Raw genomic sequence first — 19,525 nt, forward strand, 5'->3', positions numbered from 1 at the left:
AATAAAGAAAAAGTCACAGTTTCATTTTCGCTAAGAACAGGTATAAAAAACAAAAGGTTTATACTTAGCCAGGATTCAGACTACACATCAATCAGTAAAAAGTCTTGCCTAAAGAAAGACACAGCAAGAGGAACTATTTCTCCAGAGATTTTCAAAGAAAAGGAAATAGGCACCATCGGAAATTGTTTAAAATTAGATACAGATTCATCCATGCACATGATGATGTGCTTTCCTGCACAGTCTCAAACTGCTATAGCATTTCTATGGTTTTTTTTGCTCTTATGCTTAGAAAGTCCTTTACACACCTAAACACCAGCCAAATATCAACTGTATTTTATATACAGATATAAATATGTATTTATTTGCAGTATTAACATTTCATTTTCTAATTCAGTTGGAATTTATCCTGCTGAAATGGTGGGAGAAAGGTCTTAAACTTCTTTCCCAAAAGTTCTATGGATTATCCTAGTGATCACTGATATAAATAGCTTGTGTAGGTTTCCTTATGACGCGACTGAGGGGGTGCCATGGCAGCTTTGGGATGACTTGGGGCCCTGTCCTGGGAAAAAAACAGCTCCCGTCCCTGGCCCTGACTGTTGAGGAGGGAGCTTCTGTACAGCTTCTCCAGGGAGTTTTTCTTACATTGTCCACCATGTTACTGCAATGACATGATTCCATGAATTTTTATGATGAAGAGCATTCCACTATGTATATACTGCATTTTCCTTATCTCTTCATCTGCTCATGGACAGGTGGTTGATTCCATATCTTGAGTATTGTGAATAATGTGTCAAGAAATATAGGATTTCACCTATCTCTTCAATACACTGATTTCATTTGCTTAAAATTAATGGAAATGTATAATATTCTTAATACTTAGTGGTGGAATTACTACAGCAAATGATAGTTGTATTTTATTTTTTGAGCAACTTCCAACTATTTTTCATAGTGTGCATACTGACTTAAATTCCACCCTACATTGTGTAATAGTGTAATAGTACCCCTTTGTCCAACTCCACACTGATCATTGCATTGTAAAAAATTTCTTTCTTTTTTGTAACATTAATTCCAATTAGAGTGGAGACGATATCTCAGTGAGTTTTCATATACATTTTCATGATGATTAGGTATGTTGAGAACCTTTTACTTAGTAGTCAAATTCATGTCTTCTACTCAGAAACATTTATTCAGGTTATTTGCCCAATTTCTATTTGGTTATTTGTTGTTGTTTTGTGTTGTTGTTGTTTTTCCTGCATAGTAGTATTAATTTCTGGTACATGTTAGATAACAAGCCTTTCAGATATATAATCCCCCATAATTTTGTCCCAATCTACTGGATGCCTTCTGTATTGGTTGATTATTTTCTTTCCTATGCAGAAGCTCTTCAGTTTTCTATAGTCCCACACTTATTTTTGTTTTTGTTAGCAATGATTTTTGTGACAAAAGAAAAAATTATTTCCAACCCACATTATTGGCAGAATCATTTTCCTCTATGTTTTTCTCCCTATTTTTCTTTTTCCAACCTGTGAGCATGAATTTCAGTTTCCCTAAACATACATTCACCCTATGTTTTCTTTTAAAAGTTTCATCGTTTCTGATATTAAGTTTAGGTCTTTAATTTGAGTTGATTTTTGTGTGTGGTGCAACATAACAATCCTCTTCATACTTCTTTATATGAATATCCAGTTTTCTCAAAATCATGTATTAGACAGACTTGCCATTCCCCATTTTGTCTTTCGGATGTTCTTTCAAAAAATGTGTTGACTATCCATTTGTGTTTATTATTTGGTTGCCTCAATTTGTCCACTGCTGAGTCAGCTCCTTGCCCAGAGTAGAAGCTATCGGGAGATGTGCACTCGGCATGGCTGCAAGAACCAAGGGAGCAGCCCAAGCTAGTGACAGCCTTGGATGGGAAAGGGGAGGACATGGAGACCAACAGCAAGCAACCTGGCCCCACCAAGCAGTGGGGGCTTTGCTTTCTCCTGGGATGCCTTGCACATCTGTGGCAGGCACTGTGCAGGCCCGGAAGAGCATGGCTGTTCTGGAAAAGAAAAGCATTTCTAACCAAAAATCAAACCAAAACAAAACAAAGAAGCAGAAAAGGCTACAGAAGTTTCCAAAATTCTGGTTGCCATGAAAGAAATTCTGCAGGCACAAATAAAAACCAGCCACAGACTAAAGGTGCACTCAACCCACTCAGGAACTCTGCAACTGTGGGCTCTTTAGCACTTGGGAGCCAATCCACAGCTCACTGACTTTAAGAACCAAAAAGACGTGTTCAAATTTTCAACAATATTCTCAGAAGACAAATGAGTGCAAGAACTCCTACTGCTGAAGACATCTGTATGCAGCAGAATATTGTGCTCCTGTTATTGAAAGGATGTGAACCTCCAGAAATACCTCTACATTGTGGATAATGTTAGAAGACTGTATCAGACATGAACGACCTACAAACAACATTTTGTGGTGGGAACAGTTTTAAGATTTCTTCAGAATTTTGCCTTGAGATTATGAGAACATGTCTTCAGTGGTCCGGAAGATCCGCTGCCCACCCCAAGCAGTGGGTGAAAAAAATCCACATCTGGTCACATAACAGAATACACCCTAAGGAATAATTCACTGAAGCTCAGGCTGAAGACCTGGTCGAAGAGCCTCCAGGTGACAGGTCAGAGGAGGAGACTTTATTTGTGGTCAAGGTAGACTCAAAAGCAAGTGAAAACCTTCCCATTGAGGAAATATTGAAACAGCTTCCTCATTACTGGGCAGTGGAAAAGGTCCCATGAAAGACAATGGCAGGTCCCAGAGTAAGATGGCCAAATAGGAACAGCTCCAGCCTCTAGCTCCCAGTGCGAGTGACAAAGAAGATGGGTGATTTCTGCATTTTCAACTGAGGTACCAGGTTCATCTCACTGGGGAGTGCCAGACAATCGGTGCTGGTCAGCTGGTGCAGCAGGACCAGTGAGAACTCAAGCAGGGCGAGGCATCGCCTCACCTGGGAAGCGAAAGGGGGAAGGGAATCCCTTTACCTAGCTAAGGGAAACTGAGACACACAACACCTGGAAAATCAGGTAACTCCCACTCTAATACTGCGCTTTACCAAGGGTCTTAGCAAATGGCACACAAGGAGATTATATCCCACACCTGACAGGGAGGGTCCCACGCCCACAGAGCCTCCCTCATTGCTAGCACAGCAGTCTGAGATCTAACTGCAAAGCAGCAGTGAAGCTGGGGGAGGGGCGCCTGCCATTGGTGAGGCTTAAGTAGGTAAACAAAGCCGCCAGGAAGCTCCAACTGGGTGGAGCCCACCATAGCTCAAGGAGGCCTGCCTGTCTCTGTAGACTCCACCTCTGGGGACAGGACAAAACTAAACAAAAGGTAGCAGAAACCTCTGCAGATGTAAATGTCCTGTCTGACAGCTTTGAAGAGAGCAGTGGCTCTCCCAGCACGGAGGTTGAGATCTGAAAATGGACAGTCTGCCTGCTCAAGTGGGTCCCTGACCCCTGAGTAGCTTAACTGGGAGACATCCCCCACTAGGTGCAGAATGACACCTCACACCTCACACTGTGGGGTACACCCCTGAGATGAAGCTTCCAGAGCAAGAATCAGACAGCAACACTTGCTGTTCAGCAATATTCTATCTTCTGCAGCCTCCACTGCTGATACCCAGGCAAAAAGGGTCTGGAGTGGATCTCAAGCAATCTCCAACAGACCTACAGCAGAGGGTCCTGACTGTTAGAAGGAAAACAAACAAACAGAAAGGACACCCACACCAAAATCCCAACAGTACATCACCATCATCGAAGACCAAAGGCAGATAAAACCACAAAGATGGGGAAAAAGCAGGGCAGAAAAGCTGGAAATTCAAAAAATAAGAGCGCATCTCCCCCTCCAAATGAACGCAGCTCATTGCCAGCAACAGATCAAACCTGGACGGAGAATGACTTCGACGAGGTGAGAAAAGAAGGCTTCAGTCGATCAAACTTCTCAGAGCTAAAGGAGGAACTACGTACCCAGTACAAAGAAATTAAAAATCTTGAAAAAAGAATGGAAGACTGGATAACTAGAATAACCAATGCAGAGAAGGTCATAAAAGAACTGATAGAGATAAAAACCATGACACGAGAACAACGTGACAAATGCACAAGCTTCAGTAACCGATTCGAGAAACTGGAAGAAAGACTATCAATGATTGAAGATCAAATGAATGAAATGAAGAGAGAAGTCTAGAGAAAAAAGAGGAAAAAGAAATCAACAAAGCCTCCAAGAATATGGGATTATGTAAAAAGACCAAATCTACGTCTGATTGGGGTGCCTGAAAGTGAGGGGGAAAATGGAACCAAGTTGGAAAACACTCTTCAGGATATCATCCAGGAGAACTTTCCCAACCTAGTAGGGCAGGCCAACATTCAAATTCAGGAAATACAGAGAACGCCACAAAGATACTCCTCGAGAAGAGCAACTCCAAGACACATAATTGTCAGATTCACCAAAGTTGAAATGAAGGAAAAAATCTTAAGGGCAGCCAGAGAGAAAGGTAGGGTTACACACAAAGGGAAGCCCATCAGACTAACAGCGGATCTCTTGGCAGAAACTCTCCAAGCCAGAAGAGAGTGGGGGCCAATATTCAACATTCTTAAAGAAAAGAATTTTCAATCCAGAATTTCATATCCAGCCAAACTAAGTTTCATAAGTGAAGGAGAAATAAAATCCTTTACAGATAAGCAAATGCTTAGAGATTTTGTCACCACCAGGCCTGCCTTACAAGAGACCCTGAGGAAGCACTAAACATGGAAAGGAACAACTGGTACCAGCCATTGCAAAAACATGTCAAAATGTAAAGACCATCGAGGCTAGGAAGAAACTGCATCCACTAACGAGCAAAATAACCAGTTAATATCATAATGGCAGGATCAAGTTCACACATAACAATATTAACCTTAAATGTAAATGGACTAAATGCTCCAATTAAAAGACACAGACTGGCAAATTGGATAACGAGTCAAGACCCACCAGTTTGCTGTATTCAGGAGACCCATCTCACATGCAGAGACACACATAGGCTCAAAATAAAGGGATGCAGGAAGATCTACCAAGCAAATGGAGAACAAAAAAAGCAGGGGTTGCAATACTAGTCTCTGATCAAACAGACTCTAAACCATCAAAGATCAAAAGAGACAAAGAAGGTCATTACATAATGGTAAAGGGATCAATTCAACAGGAAGAGTTAAGTATCCTAAATATATATGCACCCAATTCAAGAGCTCCCAGATTCATAAAGCAAGTCCTTAAGACTTACAAAGAGACTTAGACACCCACACAATAATAATGGGAGACTTCAACACCCCACTGTCAACATTAGACAGATCAACGAGATAGAAACTTAACAAGGATATCCAGGAATTGAACTCAACTCTGCACCAAGCAGACCTAATAGACATCTATAGAACTCTCCACACCAAATCAACAGAATAAACATTCTTCTCAGCACCACATCACACTTATTCCAAAATTGACCACACAGTTGGAAGTAAAGCACTCCTCAGCAAATGTAAGAGGAAAAAAAGTATAACAACCTTTCTCTCAGACCACAGTGCAATCAAACTAGAACTCAGCACTAAGAAACTCAATCAAAACCACTCAACTACATGGAAACTGAACAACCTGCTCCTAAATGACTACTGGGTACATAACAAAATGAAGGCAGAAATAAAGATGTTCTTTGAAACCAATGAGAACAAAGACACAACTTACCAGAATCTCTGGAACACATTTAAAGCAGTGTGTAGAGGGAAATTTATAGCACTAAATGCCCACAAGAGAAAGCAGGAAAGATCAAAATTGACACCCTAACATCACAATGGAAAGAACTAGAGAAGCAAGAGCAAACACATTCGAAAGCTAGCAGAAGGCAAGAAATAACTAAGATCAGAGCAGAACTGAAGGAGATAGAGACACAAAAAAACCTCCAAAAAAATCAATGAATCCAGGAGCTTGTTTTTTGAAAAGATCAACAAAATTGATAGACTGCTAGCAAGACTAATAAAGAAGAGAGAAGAATCAAATAGACGCAATAAAAAATGACAAAGGGAATATCATCACCAACCCCACAGAAATACAGACTACCATCAGAGAATACTATAAACACCTCTATGCAAATAAACTAGAAAACCTAGAAGAAATGGATAATTTCCTGGACACTTACACTCTCCCAAGACTAAACCAGGAAGAAGTTGAATCCATGAATAGACCAATAGCAGGCTCTGACATTGAGGCAATAATTAATAGCCTACCAACCAAAAAAAGTCCAGGACCAGAGGGATTCACAGCCGAAATCTACCGGAGGTACAAGGAGCAGCTGGTACCATTCCTTCTGAAACTATTCCAATCAATAGAAAAAGAGGGATTCCTCCCTAACTCATTTTACCAGGCCAACATCATCCTGATACCAAAGCCTGGCAGAGACACAACAAAAAAAGAGAATTTTAGACCAATATCCCTGATGAACATTGATGCAAAAATCCTCAATAAAATACTGGCAAACCAAATCCAGCAGCATATCAAAAAGCTTATCCACCATGATCAAGTGGGCTTCATCCCTGGGATGCAAGGCTGGTTCAACATACGCAAATCAATAAACATAATCCAGCATATAAATAGAACTAAAGACAAAAACCACATGATTATCTCAATAGATGTAGAAAGGGCCTTTGACAAAATTCAACAGCCCTTCATGCTAAAAACTCTCAATAAATTCGGTATTGATGGAACGTATCTCAGAATAATAAGAGCTATTTATGACAAACCCACAGTCAATATCATACTGAATGGGCAAAAACTGGAAGCATTCCCTTTGAAAACTGGCACAAGACAGGGATGCCCTCTCTCACCACTCCTGTTCAACATAGTGTTGGAAGTTCTGGCTAGGGCAATCAGGCAAGAGAAAGAAATCAAGGGTATTCAGTTAGGAAAAGAAGAAGTCAAATTGTCCCTGTTTGCAGATGATATGGTTGTACATTTAGAAAATCCCATCATCTCAGCCCAAAATCTCCTTAAGCTGATAAGCAACTTCAGCAAAGTCTCAGGATACAAAATTAATGTGCAAAAATCACAAGCATTCTTATACATCAGTAACAAACAGAGAGCCAAATCATGAATGAACTTCCATTCATAATTGCTTCAAAGAGAATCAAATACCTAGGAATCCAACTTACAAGGGATGTAAAGGACCTCTTCAAGGAGAACTACAAACCACTGCTCAGTGAAATCAAAGAGGACACAAACAAATGGAAGAACATACCGTGCTCATGGATAGGAAGAATCAATACTATGAAAATGGCCATACTGCCCAAGGTAATTTATAGATTCAATGCCATCACCATTAAGCTCCCAATGATTTTCTTCACAGAATTCGGAAAAAAAACTGCTTTAAAGCTCACATGGAACCCAAAAAGAGCCCGCATTGCCAAGACAAACCTAAGCCAAAAGAACAAAGCTGGAGGCATCACACTACCTGACTTCAAACTATACTACAAGGCTACAGTCACCAAAACAGCATGGTACTGGTACCAAAACAGAGATATAGACCAATGGAACAGTACAGAGCCCTCAGAAATAATACCACACTTCTACAACTGTCTGATCTTTGACAAACCTGAGAAAAACAAGAAATGGGGAAAGGATTCCCTATTTAATAAATGGTGCTTGGAAAATTGGCTAGCCATAAGTAGAAAACTGAAACTGGATCCTTTCCTTAATCCTTATACGAAAATTAATTCAAGATGGATTAGAGACTTAAATGTTAGACCTAAAACCATAAAAACCCTAGAAGAAAACTTAGGTAATACCATTCAGGACATAGGCATGGGCAAGGACTTCATGTCTAAAACACCAAAAGCAATGGCAACACAAGCCATAATTGACAAATGGGATCTAATTAAACTAAAGAGCTTCTGCACAGCAAAAGAAACTACCATCAGAGTGAACAGGCAACCTACAGAATGGGAGAAAAGTTCTGCAATCTACTCATCTGACAAAGGGCTAATATCCCGAACCTACAAAGAACTCAAACAAATTTATGAGAAAAAAACAAACAACCCCATCAAAAAGTGGGCAAAGGATATGAACAGACACTTCTCAAAAGAAGACATTCATACAGCCAACAGACACATGAAACAATGCTCGTCATCACTGGCCATCAGAGAAATGCAAATCAAAACCACAATGAGATACCATCTCACACCAGTTAGAATGGCGATCATTAAAAAGTCAGGAAACAACAGGTGCTGGAGAGGATGTGGAGAAATAGGAAGACTTTTACACTGTTGGTGGGATTGTAAACTAGTTCAACCATTGTGGAAAACAGTATGGCGATTCCTCAAGGATCTAGAACTAGAAGTACCATATGACCCAGCCATCCCATTACTGGGGATATACCCAAAGGATTATAAATCATGCTGCTATAAAGACACATGCACACATATGTTTATTGCGGCACTATTCACAATAGCAAAGACTTGGAATCAACCCAAATGTCCATCGGTGACAGACTGGATTAAGAAAATGTGGCACATATACACCATGGAATACTATGCAGCCATAAAAAAGGACGAGTTTGTGTCCTTTGTAGGGACATGGATGCAGCTGGAAACCATCATTCTCAGCAAACTATCGCAAGAACAGAAAACCAAACACCGCATGTTCTCCCTCATAGGTGAGAATTGAACAATGAGAACACTTGGACACGGGAAGAGGAACATCACACACCGGGGCCTATTATGTGGAGGGGGGAGGGGGGAGTGATGGCATTGGGAGTTATACCTGATGTAAAGGACGAGTTGATGGGTGCTGACAAGTTGATGGGTGCAGCACACCAACATGGCACATGTATACATATGTAACAAACCAGCACGTTGTGCACATGTACCCTAGAACTTAAAGTATAATAAAAAAATAAATAAATAAAAAAGACAATGGCAGCCTCAGGAATCAACGAATGTGATTAGCCCCTGGACACCATCTATGAGGGCAGCTGTAAAGACGAAGACTCGTCAGCTGCTCCTGAGGATCTTCTCAGCAGAAATGAGGAAGATTTCTTCTCAGGGAAATGACATGTTCCCACATGTCATCAACTTCATGTGACCCAGAGTGGATTCTGGAGAGTATAGGTGATGGGGAGGACTCTCCAGCTCCCTGCAAGGACCATGTGGAAACCAGATCTGAAAAGGAAGAAGGCACTGGCAATATATCAGCAACTGCCAGGGAAAGCAAGTGGATTCTGGAAAGGGTAAGTGATGAGAAGGACTCTCCAGGTTATTTCTCATCCTGGCAAGTCTCATTTGCATCATATGGGTCCTATTAGCACAGATATCTCCAAATCGGCCACTCTTCTATTACCCAGAATAAATCGCTCATTACAGGGCCTCCAATTATAGTTATTTTCTTCCTTGCTGTCTACTATAAAAGAGTCAATCAACAGGGGGCTCTAGGGTCTAACTGAAATTGTGGTCAGCCTTATTCATAGGATCACAGAGTTCACCCAAAGAACAGAAAACTGGTTGGTGGCTGGTGGCTGTCCTAAGTTAATAAGTGGAGCACACTATCTGAACTTTGCCATTTTTGTAACCATCCTGGCTATCCTGGGAATCTCCCTGCTCATGAAACCTATTCCTGGTGTACACAATGTCAAAACTGTTCAACATGAATGATGTCCTGTGCTGATGAGGATGAAGAGACACCCTCACTCTCCAAAGCTGTTGGAAAGAACCTATCTAAAGGACCAGTGGAAAATTTTGTCTATTTTGTTGCTGTTGCATTAATTAACTATGAAACTGCGCCTGGGCACTGTGCCCTCTGCCTGAACCTGGGGCACCAGGGGCACTAAGAGGCCATCTGGCGGGGCAGCCCAGGCCACTCAGAGCACACCGGGACACAGCAATGGCAACACTTGGCTGGAGCACTCCATGCCCGTGTCCTGGAAGCTACTCCTCACCCCAAACTGGCTGCCAGGCATCATCCCACATGCCAGGATCATTGATGCCACCACCATAGGCATGCTGGGGAAAGGCAGCTGCTGCGAACTGAGCAGCCAGCCAGGCCACCTGCCTTGGTTGTAGCCTGGACCCACTCAGCCCCAAATCCTGCAGCCTCCACCCACCTGGCGAGAGCACCCCCTCTGCGAAGTTAAGCCCAGCGGCCACACATAACTTACCCAGAATATCCAGCTCCTGCCTAAGAGTCATGGGTGCATCTGGCCCCACAAGACCAAAGCTGGACAGCAGTGGCCACTCCCGACCTGGCCTCTGCCTTCTGCAGTGCCCAGCGCGGGCCTTGCTTCAAGGGCCTATGGCCTCTAAAGCGCTCAGTGCCCAAGGCCTTGGACATTTGACCACCAGGGACCACTGGCAAACTAGCAGGGGTGCCTCTAGGCTGGTTCCCTGGTGCTCCTTTATATAAGCCAGCCTGGGGAATGGAGACCTCAATAGCTGCGGGGATAATGCAGCATCCAGGTCTGGGATTTTAGGTGAGTGTGGTGGTATTGGGGACAGAAGACTGGGGCAAGTCGCCAGTGAACTTCTGGAAGTGAAGAGAAGTCAGGGGAAATGTCTATCCCTGTCCTTGTCCTGAATAAGCCAGCAGAATAAGCCACAGGCCAGGGCATTCCTTTTAAAACCTGTATTATGCCCTCACCTAAGTACTACCACAATCATCATTTCCTTGAGTGCCTGCTATGTGCCAGCTGCTGTGCCAAGCTCTTTGTGTGTATGGCGGTAGTTAATAGCATTATCCCATTTCACTTCTGAGGAATCTGAGGCTAGGGGATAAATAACTTGCCCACAGTGAGTGGAGAAGCCAGGACTGGAATCAATGTCTGTTTCTCTCTGGAGCCTGGACGGGACTCCTCACCCCTGAAGTTACTCTCCTGCCTTCTCTACGGTAGGTACTATTCAGTTAGTGTTCACACTTTACCAAGAGGAGCTGGCCCTGCTGCCTTCCTCGCCTCTTCTTTCCTTCCTTACTCTGGTGACTTCCTCTGGCCAAGAAGAGGATCTGCAAGACTGTCTGTCTACTCCATGTAAAATGACTGAATTCTTCTGGAGAAACTGTGAAACAGACTTGGGAAGCATACAAGAAAGCTATGCTGGAGGCTTGGAAAAAGAGTAGCTGTAGGCAAGTACTCCAACAGAAGCTCTGTCTTCACTGTGAGAACATGCCAGGGGTAGCCTGCTGGAGGGAGACGTGTGGAGCAGAACTGAGTCACCCCAGCCAACCTCCAGACATGGGAGGCCCCTACCAACAGCCTGCAGTCCTGGGAGTGAGCCCAGCTGAGACCTGAAGAGCTGCCCAGGCTAAATCACCAGCCTGTAGATTTGTTAGCTGAAAGGAGAAATGATAAAGAAAGTGTTCTTGGAATTCATTTCTGGCAGAGTCTTGTGAGCTTTGCTTTCATTTGTTAGTGAAAATGCTTGACATTTTTCCTTCACTTTATAAACATTACATGCAAATTACTCAGAATCCTAATTGAAAGTAATTTCCCATTAATGCAGGCTATAAAATACCATTTTATTTGAAACTATGCCTCAGAAATAGATAGCATAGGATGCCCCTTTACACTCACAAATTATACCCACAAATCCACGACGCACAATGTTGGGTGTGTGAGTCAGGGACTTAAAGCTACTACCAATGAAAATGTAAAAGAGGCACCTTTGGACAGGCATAGGCAAATGGCAGAGAGTGGCATGCAGTAGTGTTTGCAGCAGTGAAAAATCCAATTATGGGACACTAAACTTTAAAAGCCAGCTTTTGCATAACTGCAATCTCTGGGTGACCAGCACCCTTCTAAGAATTTAATCTGCCTAGAGACCAAGCAATGGCCAAGAAGGAGGAAACGGAAGCACTGGCATGCATGGTCTGAATGAGGAAGCCAAAAAACTCACTGTCCTATCAGAGTTTTTTCCTTCCAAGTCAGATACATACAGCGGACCTCCTTTGTGACCACTTGTTGTCCACACATTATCTGCAATCATGAATCTTGGAAATAAATCATTCCCAATGCTCTTAAAAAATAAAAGTAAATAGGCCGGGTGCAGTAGCTCAAGCCTGTAATCTCAGCACTTTGGGAGGTCGAGGCAGGGGGATCACGAGGTCAGGAGATCGAGACCATCCTGGCTAACACGGTGAAACCCCATCTCTACTAAAAATACAAGAGATTAGCCAGGCATGGTGGTGGGCGCCTGTAGTCCCAGCTACTCAGTAGGCTGAGGCAGGAGAATGGCGTGAACCTGGGAGGTAGAGCTTGCAGTGAGCCGAGATTGCGCCACTGCACCCCATCCTGGGTGACAGAGTGAGACTCCATCTCAAAAAAATTAATTAATTAATTAATTAATTAAAAATAAATAAATAGCTTGTTTATTTAGTTATACCAGGTTATACCTAGGCATTTCACTAAATTTCCACCTTTAATGAATACCTAGCTCCACTTTATTCTGACAATCATGGTAGGCAGCAATCATTATGTTTTGAGGTAATTCAACATCCTTACCCCATCTGCATCTTTAAAAGCTCCAGCCAATAGAAAATTAGTTGGCCATGGTGGTGCATGCCTATAATCCCAGCTACTTAGGAGGCTGAGGCAAAATAATCACTAGAACCCAGAAGGTGGAGGTTGTGGTGAGCCGAGATCGTGCCATTGCACTTCACCCTGGGCAACAAGAGTGAAACTCCATCTCAAGAGGAAAACAAAACAAACAAACAAAAAAAAACTCCAGCCATAAGCCCTGGGCTCTGAGAGCAGATAGCACCATCAGCAAGAACTTTGGACTAACATGAGCAAGAGCTCTCTGCCTGGTCAAGCACACAAACTAGGCACTCTGAAAAAAAAAAAAAAAAAAAGAATTGCTTTCCCTTAAGAATTACCATGGGATAGGGACCCTGACATAACTTGAAGAACATAAGGGCAGAGAGGTAATAAGGCAAAGATTTCACCGCTCCAGAGGGTCTCCTTAAAGGCACTAGACAAAAGAACCAATGAATAGAAATTCTAACCTTATGGATGCTTCTAGGTTAAAAATCACAACGGAAGATCTCAACCTATTGAGTTAAATGATCCAGTGCATAATCAATCTAGTGAATGTCTATGGCATTTTCTATATTTAACATTTAGGAGAAAGGGAACAGCAAAGAGCTATTATCTCAGTATTTCAGTCTCCTAACAAATACACCAGGAGTTGCAAGCTCAACTGCCTACAGGAGCAGACAAATGAAATAAATAAGTGAAGAGCATCAAGTGAACTTGGCTTCAGAGTCTGAGAAGCAATCAGGAATATTAGAGATTTGGCAAACTGGAGTTCATGCCCCTTAAACACTTGCTGCTTCTAGTGGAAGCACTCACTATGCAGCTGCAGCAGTCTGTGCCACCAAAAGTTCAAGCCCAGGGCTGTCAGATCTTCTAAATTTTTTTAAAAAGCCAGAAATATGAATTCTTATGTGAATCTCCTATTTCTTAAGGATTGGCAATTTAATTAAATTCTCTTTTTAAAAACACAAGTCAAATCAGATGTATTCATGGTGAATTTATGTGGGCCATATTTGGCCTACAGATGAACAGTGTGGGTTCTCAGATTATACAACCTACAAGTCACTCAATTTTCCAAAACAGTCTACCCTGCTCCTGTGGCCTTTTCTGCTTCCTATCTGCCTCCGTCTTTTCCTCAATATGCCAAATTACAGCATGCTACACATCTCAACGGACTCTAGGTTGGGTGTGGAGTGTGAGTAAAGAATGCTACTCTATCTCAATCACCCCATTCAAGAGTCAGCTGAGCTCTGATCTCACTACAAGGAATTTCTATTTGGAAATGAAGATCAATTACAATGGAGTCATACTGGTAGGTCAGAGAGCTGGGTCAAATTAAATAATTTTTTTAATATAAGTAACAAATTCTCATCTCCAAAACTGCCAAGTCTTTTTTAAAGAACCTTTAGATGTCCTATCTCATGTATCAGTGATGACTAACTGCTCTCATACAGCTTTGCCACCAAGCCCAACCATGCCACAAGCAAAGGAAGAAACCTCAAAAGAAGTTCATTAACTAAGCTGAACATCACTTCCATTGAAAATGCTGTAGAATTTTTAGCTTCTACACAAAGTAGACTTATTATTTACTTTAATACTTTAATGACATCCTATTCCAATCAAACTAAGTAAAAGGTTGAAAGGATGGGTCAACTCCACTGGGATCCAACCTACATATCTAGATATTTACCCTTTCCCATAGATTCTAACAGGATTGCTATGTTAGATAATCTCTGTTAAACATATAAACAAACTATGGTCTTCTGTATCTAGAAGATCTTCTTCTTCCTACTTCCTCTACGTAAGGATCTAAGAAAATAGTTTTCGATGTAGGATATCTCAAATATATTCACTTGAACAGGACTGGATTAGGCAAGGTTAATGTATTACCATCCACATGCATTAGTTTATTCATGCTGATACCTAAGGGCAATAAATTTCCCCAATCTGCCCATCCCGTGCCACCCTAAAGCCTCTAAAGATGATACATTAGAGGGTAGCTGACTCTGATACCAATTTAGAAACAGCCAGCTTTCATTCCTAGTTGAGATCAAAATGAACAATTGTGATAAAATAAAGCAGTGACATCATAATTATAACTGATACAAATTGGAATTTGTTTTTGAAAAAGTTTCCAAAACAGATTTTACTACAGAACATTATAAAAACAGAAAAAGAGAATGAAATATAAGAAGTTATTGTTAATACAATCTTCAGAACTCTTATTTTAACAGTGACATAAAGGCAGTAAGTGGCTGGTATGGTTTGGATATGCATCCCTGCCCAAATCTCATGTTGAAAGCTAATCCCCAGCATTCGAGGTGGGGCATGGTGGAAGGTGATTGGATCATGAGGGCAATTTCTAATGGCTTAGCATTATCCCCCTTGGTGACGTTGTTGCAACTGTGAGTTCTCCCCAGATCTACTTATTTTAAAGTGTGTAGCACCTCCCCTATCCCTTTTGATCCTGCTGCTGCCATGTAAGATGCCTGCTCTCATTTTGCCTTCTGCCATGAGTAAAAGCTCCCTGAGGACTCCCCAAAGGCAGACACTGCTTCTTGAACAGCCTGCAGAACCAATTAAACCTCTTTTCATTACTCATTACCAAGTCTCAGGTATTTCTCTACAGCAATGCAATTCCTAATACAGTGGCTATAATAGGAATCTACCCAATTAGTCCATAAGCATATATTCATCATTAGGCAAGACCCTCACAAGTCCATGGGCCCTCAATTCTCCTTAGTTGGAACCAAAATACCAAGAAGATCCAGTAGTCTCAAAACCCAGTAATAGGCCTAATCTTTTAATTTGTTCCAATATTGTTCTGTCGGAAAACACTGACTCTTATTTACATGATTGATAACTGTTGTATTTTGTTATTATCAGGAAATCTATAAAAGCTTAAAATCCAAAGTATTCTCATGAGATCAAGTAACTTATTCACACATTGCTGATACTTTGTTACAATACAAGGATACCATTCATAGTTTCCAAAATGAAAGAAAGACATAGAGAAGGAAGAGGAGGAAGAGTAAGCAAGGAAAAAGAAGGGAAAGGGTAAGATGGTTAAACCCAACAACATTCAAAAACAAAAGTATGCTAATTTCTACAACTTTACCTAACAGAATATGATACCCACACAATAATTTGGTCCTTAAAGCTCTTTTGACAAGAAAACAATAATACTTAATGAACAATTACAAGAACAAGAAAATCTGATTTCCAAGAAGAAAGGAATATCAGAACGAACTATAACAATAATGTTGTTTTCCTTTCTACCATGTTTCTTTCACAGTGTAAATTCTAAAGTATAAATCTATATGAGGAATAGCTACAAGTTTTAATGAATGATAAAGTCAATATATTTATTTTATATGTCTCAAATTACAAAGTCCTACAAAAATCTGTTTCTTTTATTAAAAAAAGTTAGATTTCTAAATGAAAATACACCTCCCACACTTGACTATTCATGAAGTCATAGCCAGAATAATAGGTTTAGCCAGCAATAGTAAATGTCAAACTTACATTCTCCTCTGCCAATAAAATTAATAGTCTTTTGAATAAAAATGACATACAACATATTATATTCTTTCTTAAGAAACAAAACCTACTGGTCCTTGCTTTGAGTTTCTTAATAGAGCTTAACCACTTTTTTTTACTTCTTCATAGAGCAACAGAACAAGACTCTAGCTATGCCAAATACTCTATCAGTTTTTATTTTTAAAATGGTATGAGCTTTGGCTAATGGAAGTCTCAAGATAGTGAACAATAAAACGATTCAATATCAGTGATGCATATATATGTTCATTATATTCCAACTTACCCAGTACACTGACAAAAGCATCAAAAAGATGAAATGTAAGCAGAGGCTCTTTCAAGTGACCATAGTAATCAGCTATGGTTTTAAAGACATCTTTTTCAAATCCCAAGTACATAGGCTGCTTCAAATCAGAACAGTTGGGCCCTATTTTCAAAAAGAGAGTGAAAGAGAAATATTAATGGAGTAATTACCTCTAAGTATTATTCTCTGTGAATATGTGTAGCGTGTACAGATATTCAGATAATTAACATATAAGTTTTTATGGGGAAAATTGACATTAATTAAATAGGCATTCTACATTGACATTAATTAAATAGACATTTTACATTTTGCCTACACACATATGCTTTATGTCTAAATTGAAATCTATCATAATACAATGAAGAAAATCACCTGCTTACTTCCATTTTAAAAGAAATCTATCTTTTTAAAAAAATTCTTCCGAAAGGCATTTTTATTAAATGTAAACAATGATAATTTTCTTTGAAATACTCAACATTATCCTAGTCTTAATAAAGTTGACCAAGATAACAATTAGTTCACATTTGTAATAGACAAGTTATAAAGCAATTTTTAAAGCTTTTCATTATTTCATCATTGCTATATTATAAAATCCTACAGTCATAGAGTTGAGCAAAATAATCAATTTCTGCCTCTATTTCAGACTAATAAATACTTAAACTTAAATCCTTAAAAGGGGATTTTATATTTTGTCTTAATTCACTCTGATTATAAACGTTCTATTTGATCCCTGACCAACCATCAAAAGACAGTTTATCAAGCAAAGTCATACTGCAAAGTTGAAGCAACCATTGAAACCCTTAAACAGCCTGCTCCCAACCATACCCTACTCCAGCAATAAGCAAGGAAAACATCCACTTGTGTATGGCCCAAAGAGGAGCAAGAAATTTCTCTACAGAGTTGGCAACAACTGCCCCACCAATCCATCCACAGACCACAGATTTACACTGCCAAATTGAGAGATGAACTGGAGCTGCCTGCACCTTGAGGAAAATAGTAAGTGGTCCCATGAGGAACAGTGTAGCCAGCCTTCTCTATTTCCATTACAGCATGGAAGAAAGGACCACATCCGCATTGGATAGTTCTGGCCCAGCAGAAGACTAAACAACTGTACCCAAATAGACCTCTATCCCCAGAGGAACAAAAGCAGCAGCCAAGATAAATTGAAAGGAAATTCTTCCTACAGAATCTCTGTAACTAAAAAAAGGGGATCAAGTTAAAAAGGGCAGTAAAGCATTCCGGGTCTTCACATTTTGAGGTCACCGTGACAAGATCAAATGGCTTTTTCATCATCCTTAAAGACTCTCTTACCTCAATATTCTGTTCTCTTCTTATAAAATAATTTGATTGGCTAAAATAATGAATGTTGTGAAATATCTATGTGTGTGGTACCACATGAATCCAGCAGCAAAGGTAGTTGCCATTTTGCTTGCCTCGTCCTCTGACATATCCCAAGCTTAATCAATTAAAATAATTAGGTTGATATGTCTCAGCAAGCAATACACAATGCCTAGAATTACTCCCTGGCAGGATAAGTATGTGGTTCATTCTAAGCAGTTGTACCCCTTTGTGAACATCTCATCATCCTTCTTAAAAATATGCAGAAAAATTTTAAAGGTTTCCCTAAAAAAAAAAAAACAGTGCATAGTGAGCCCTATGAGAGGAAGCCATATTTTTATGACATTTTCTTTCTCAGTTATCTTGAACTTTAATAATAATAAATTTTTTTCATAAATGTTATTGCTGACGGATTTTGGAAAAGAAATGCTTTGACTTTTCTGTATCTATTTTTTATTGAATCCTGGACATGTGCAAAGAAGAAAAACACAGTTAACCTGGTTTTGCATTTATGTAACCAGCATTGAGGCTGGCCAACAATGAATGTATACAGGCCCATGTGCACACGGGTGTGACAATAAACACAGATGGGCCTGAAGAGAAAGAGGCGAGAGCAGCACACGAACAGAAAAGGAGGCAACAGGCCTTCAAAATACCATACAATCAGCCTATCCTTTCTGTTCCCTTTTAGATGACTGTAACGCGAATCTGGACTTATCAAGGACAGGACGGACAAGAAACAGGTCGTGACTTTGGTGGACTCAAAGTAGATTTTGAGGGTCAACAGGAATTTCAGAAAACATAGACTTTATAAAGTTACTCAAAAGATTAATCTTGCCCTTTGGCCACCTTTATTTGTTTGACACATAAACATCTTTACAGATATGCCAACCACTCACAAAGCATTGTACTTGATACATGTAAGACAAGTTCCCTTTTCCCAGCACTTGCCACCTAGTATCATTCCACCTCACACACATGAAGATCATTAATAATTCACCCCTCACATCTTTGCTCTCCATTGATAGGAAATTCAGAGTTATTCTAAGCTTTCTGTAGAAGTTTTTTGGCTTTAGGTGCACATGTTGCTTGCGGGAAAATTATGTTCTTTACTACATTTCAGTCATCATTGAAAATTCAACATCATAAATATCTTACTATATATTTTACAATATATTACAGGCTAAATTGGTTATACTAGCTTCCTATGTTCATTCCTAGCTGATCAACTTCTAAATCCTTGGTTTGCCAGTTCGGAAATGGGAAGTTTAACTTCCCATTTATACTTTCTATCTCATCATTTCCAACCCTAGACAAAGATGCAATTTAAATTTCATTTACTTCAAACGCCTAAGCAGGAAGAATAAAAAGTACTTCCCCTACTAAGACCATAGTACTCTGCAACTCAGAAGTTCCAAAATTTTAACCAAAAACCAATGAAAATTTTAATAATTAAACCCAGAGAAACTTAGGATTCACACAAACTAATGGTTACTATTCATATACAGAAGGATAGTATAGAATGAATAACACTCATCCAAAAGGCTATTCAAAATCATAGGATCATGTTCCATATATTACCACTAAGATTCCCCACATTAAGCTTAAGAGTTATTTTAGTTTCATTCTATAATCAAACAAAATTAATTCCAGCTAAACCCATATTTTAGGGTCTACTAACTCATGAATTTAAAGAGAATTTACACCTATATCTGTAATGCTAGTCCTGTACAAAAGAAAGGAAAATAAACTACTACCTTGTGGTATCTGTG

General features: G+C 40.1%; 1 protein-coding gene across 3 annotated transcripts in view; it reads right to left on the bottom strand.

Annotated features, from left to right (window-relative positions):
• DEPDC1B (DEP domain containing 1B) overlaps positions 1-19,525 on the bottom strand; it is a 122,033-nt gene that overhangs the window by 39,693 nt on the left and 62,815 nt on the right. For all 3 annotated transcript variants that reach the window (XM_025387731.1, XM_025387730.1, XM_025387732.1), the window contains one exon: positions 16,398-16,538. In XM_025387731.1, the coding sequence (XP_025243516.1) occupies positions 16,398-16,538 (141 nt within the window). The remainder of the gene's footprint in view (positions 1-16,397; positions 16,539-19,525) is intronic.

This window comes from Theropithecus gelada, chromosome 6 (genome assembly GCF_003255815.1).
Source record: "Theropithecus gelada isolate Dixy chromosome 6, Tgel_1.0, whole genome shotgun sequence".
Lineage (NCBI taxonomy): Eukaryota > Metazoa > Chordata > Mammalia > Primates > Cercopithecidae > Theropithecus > Theropithecus gelada.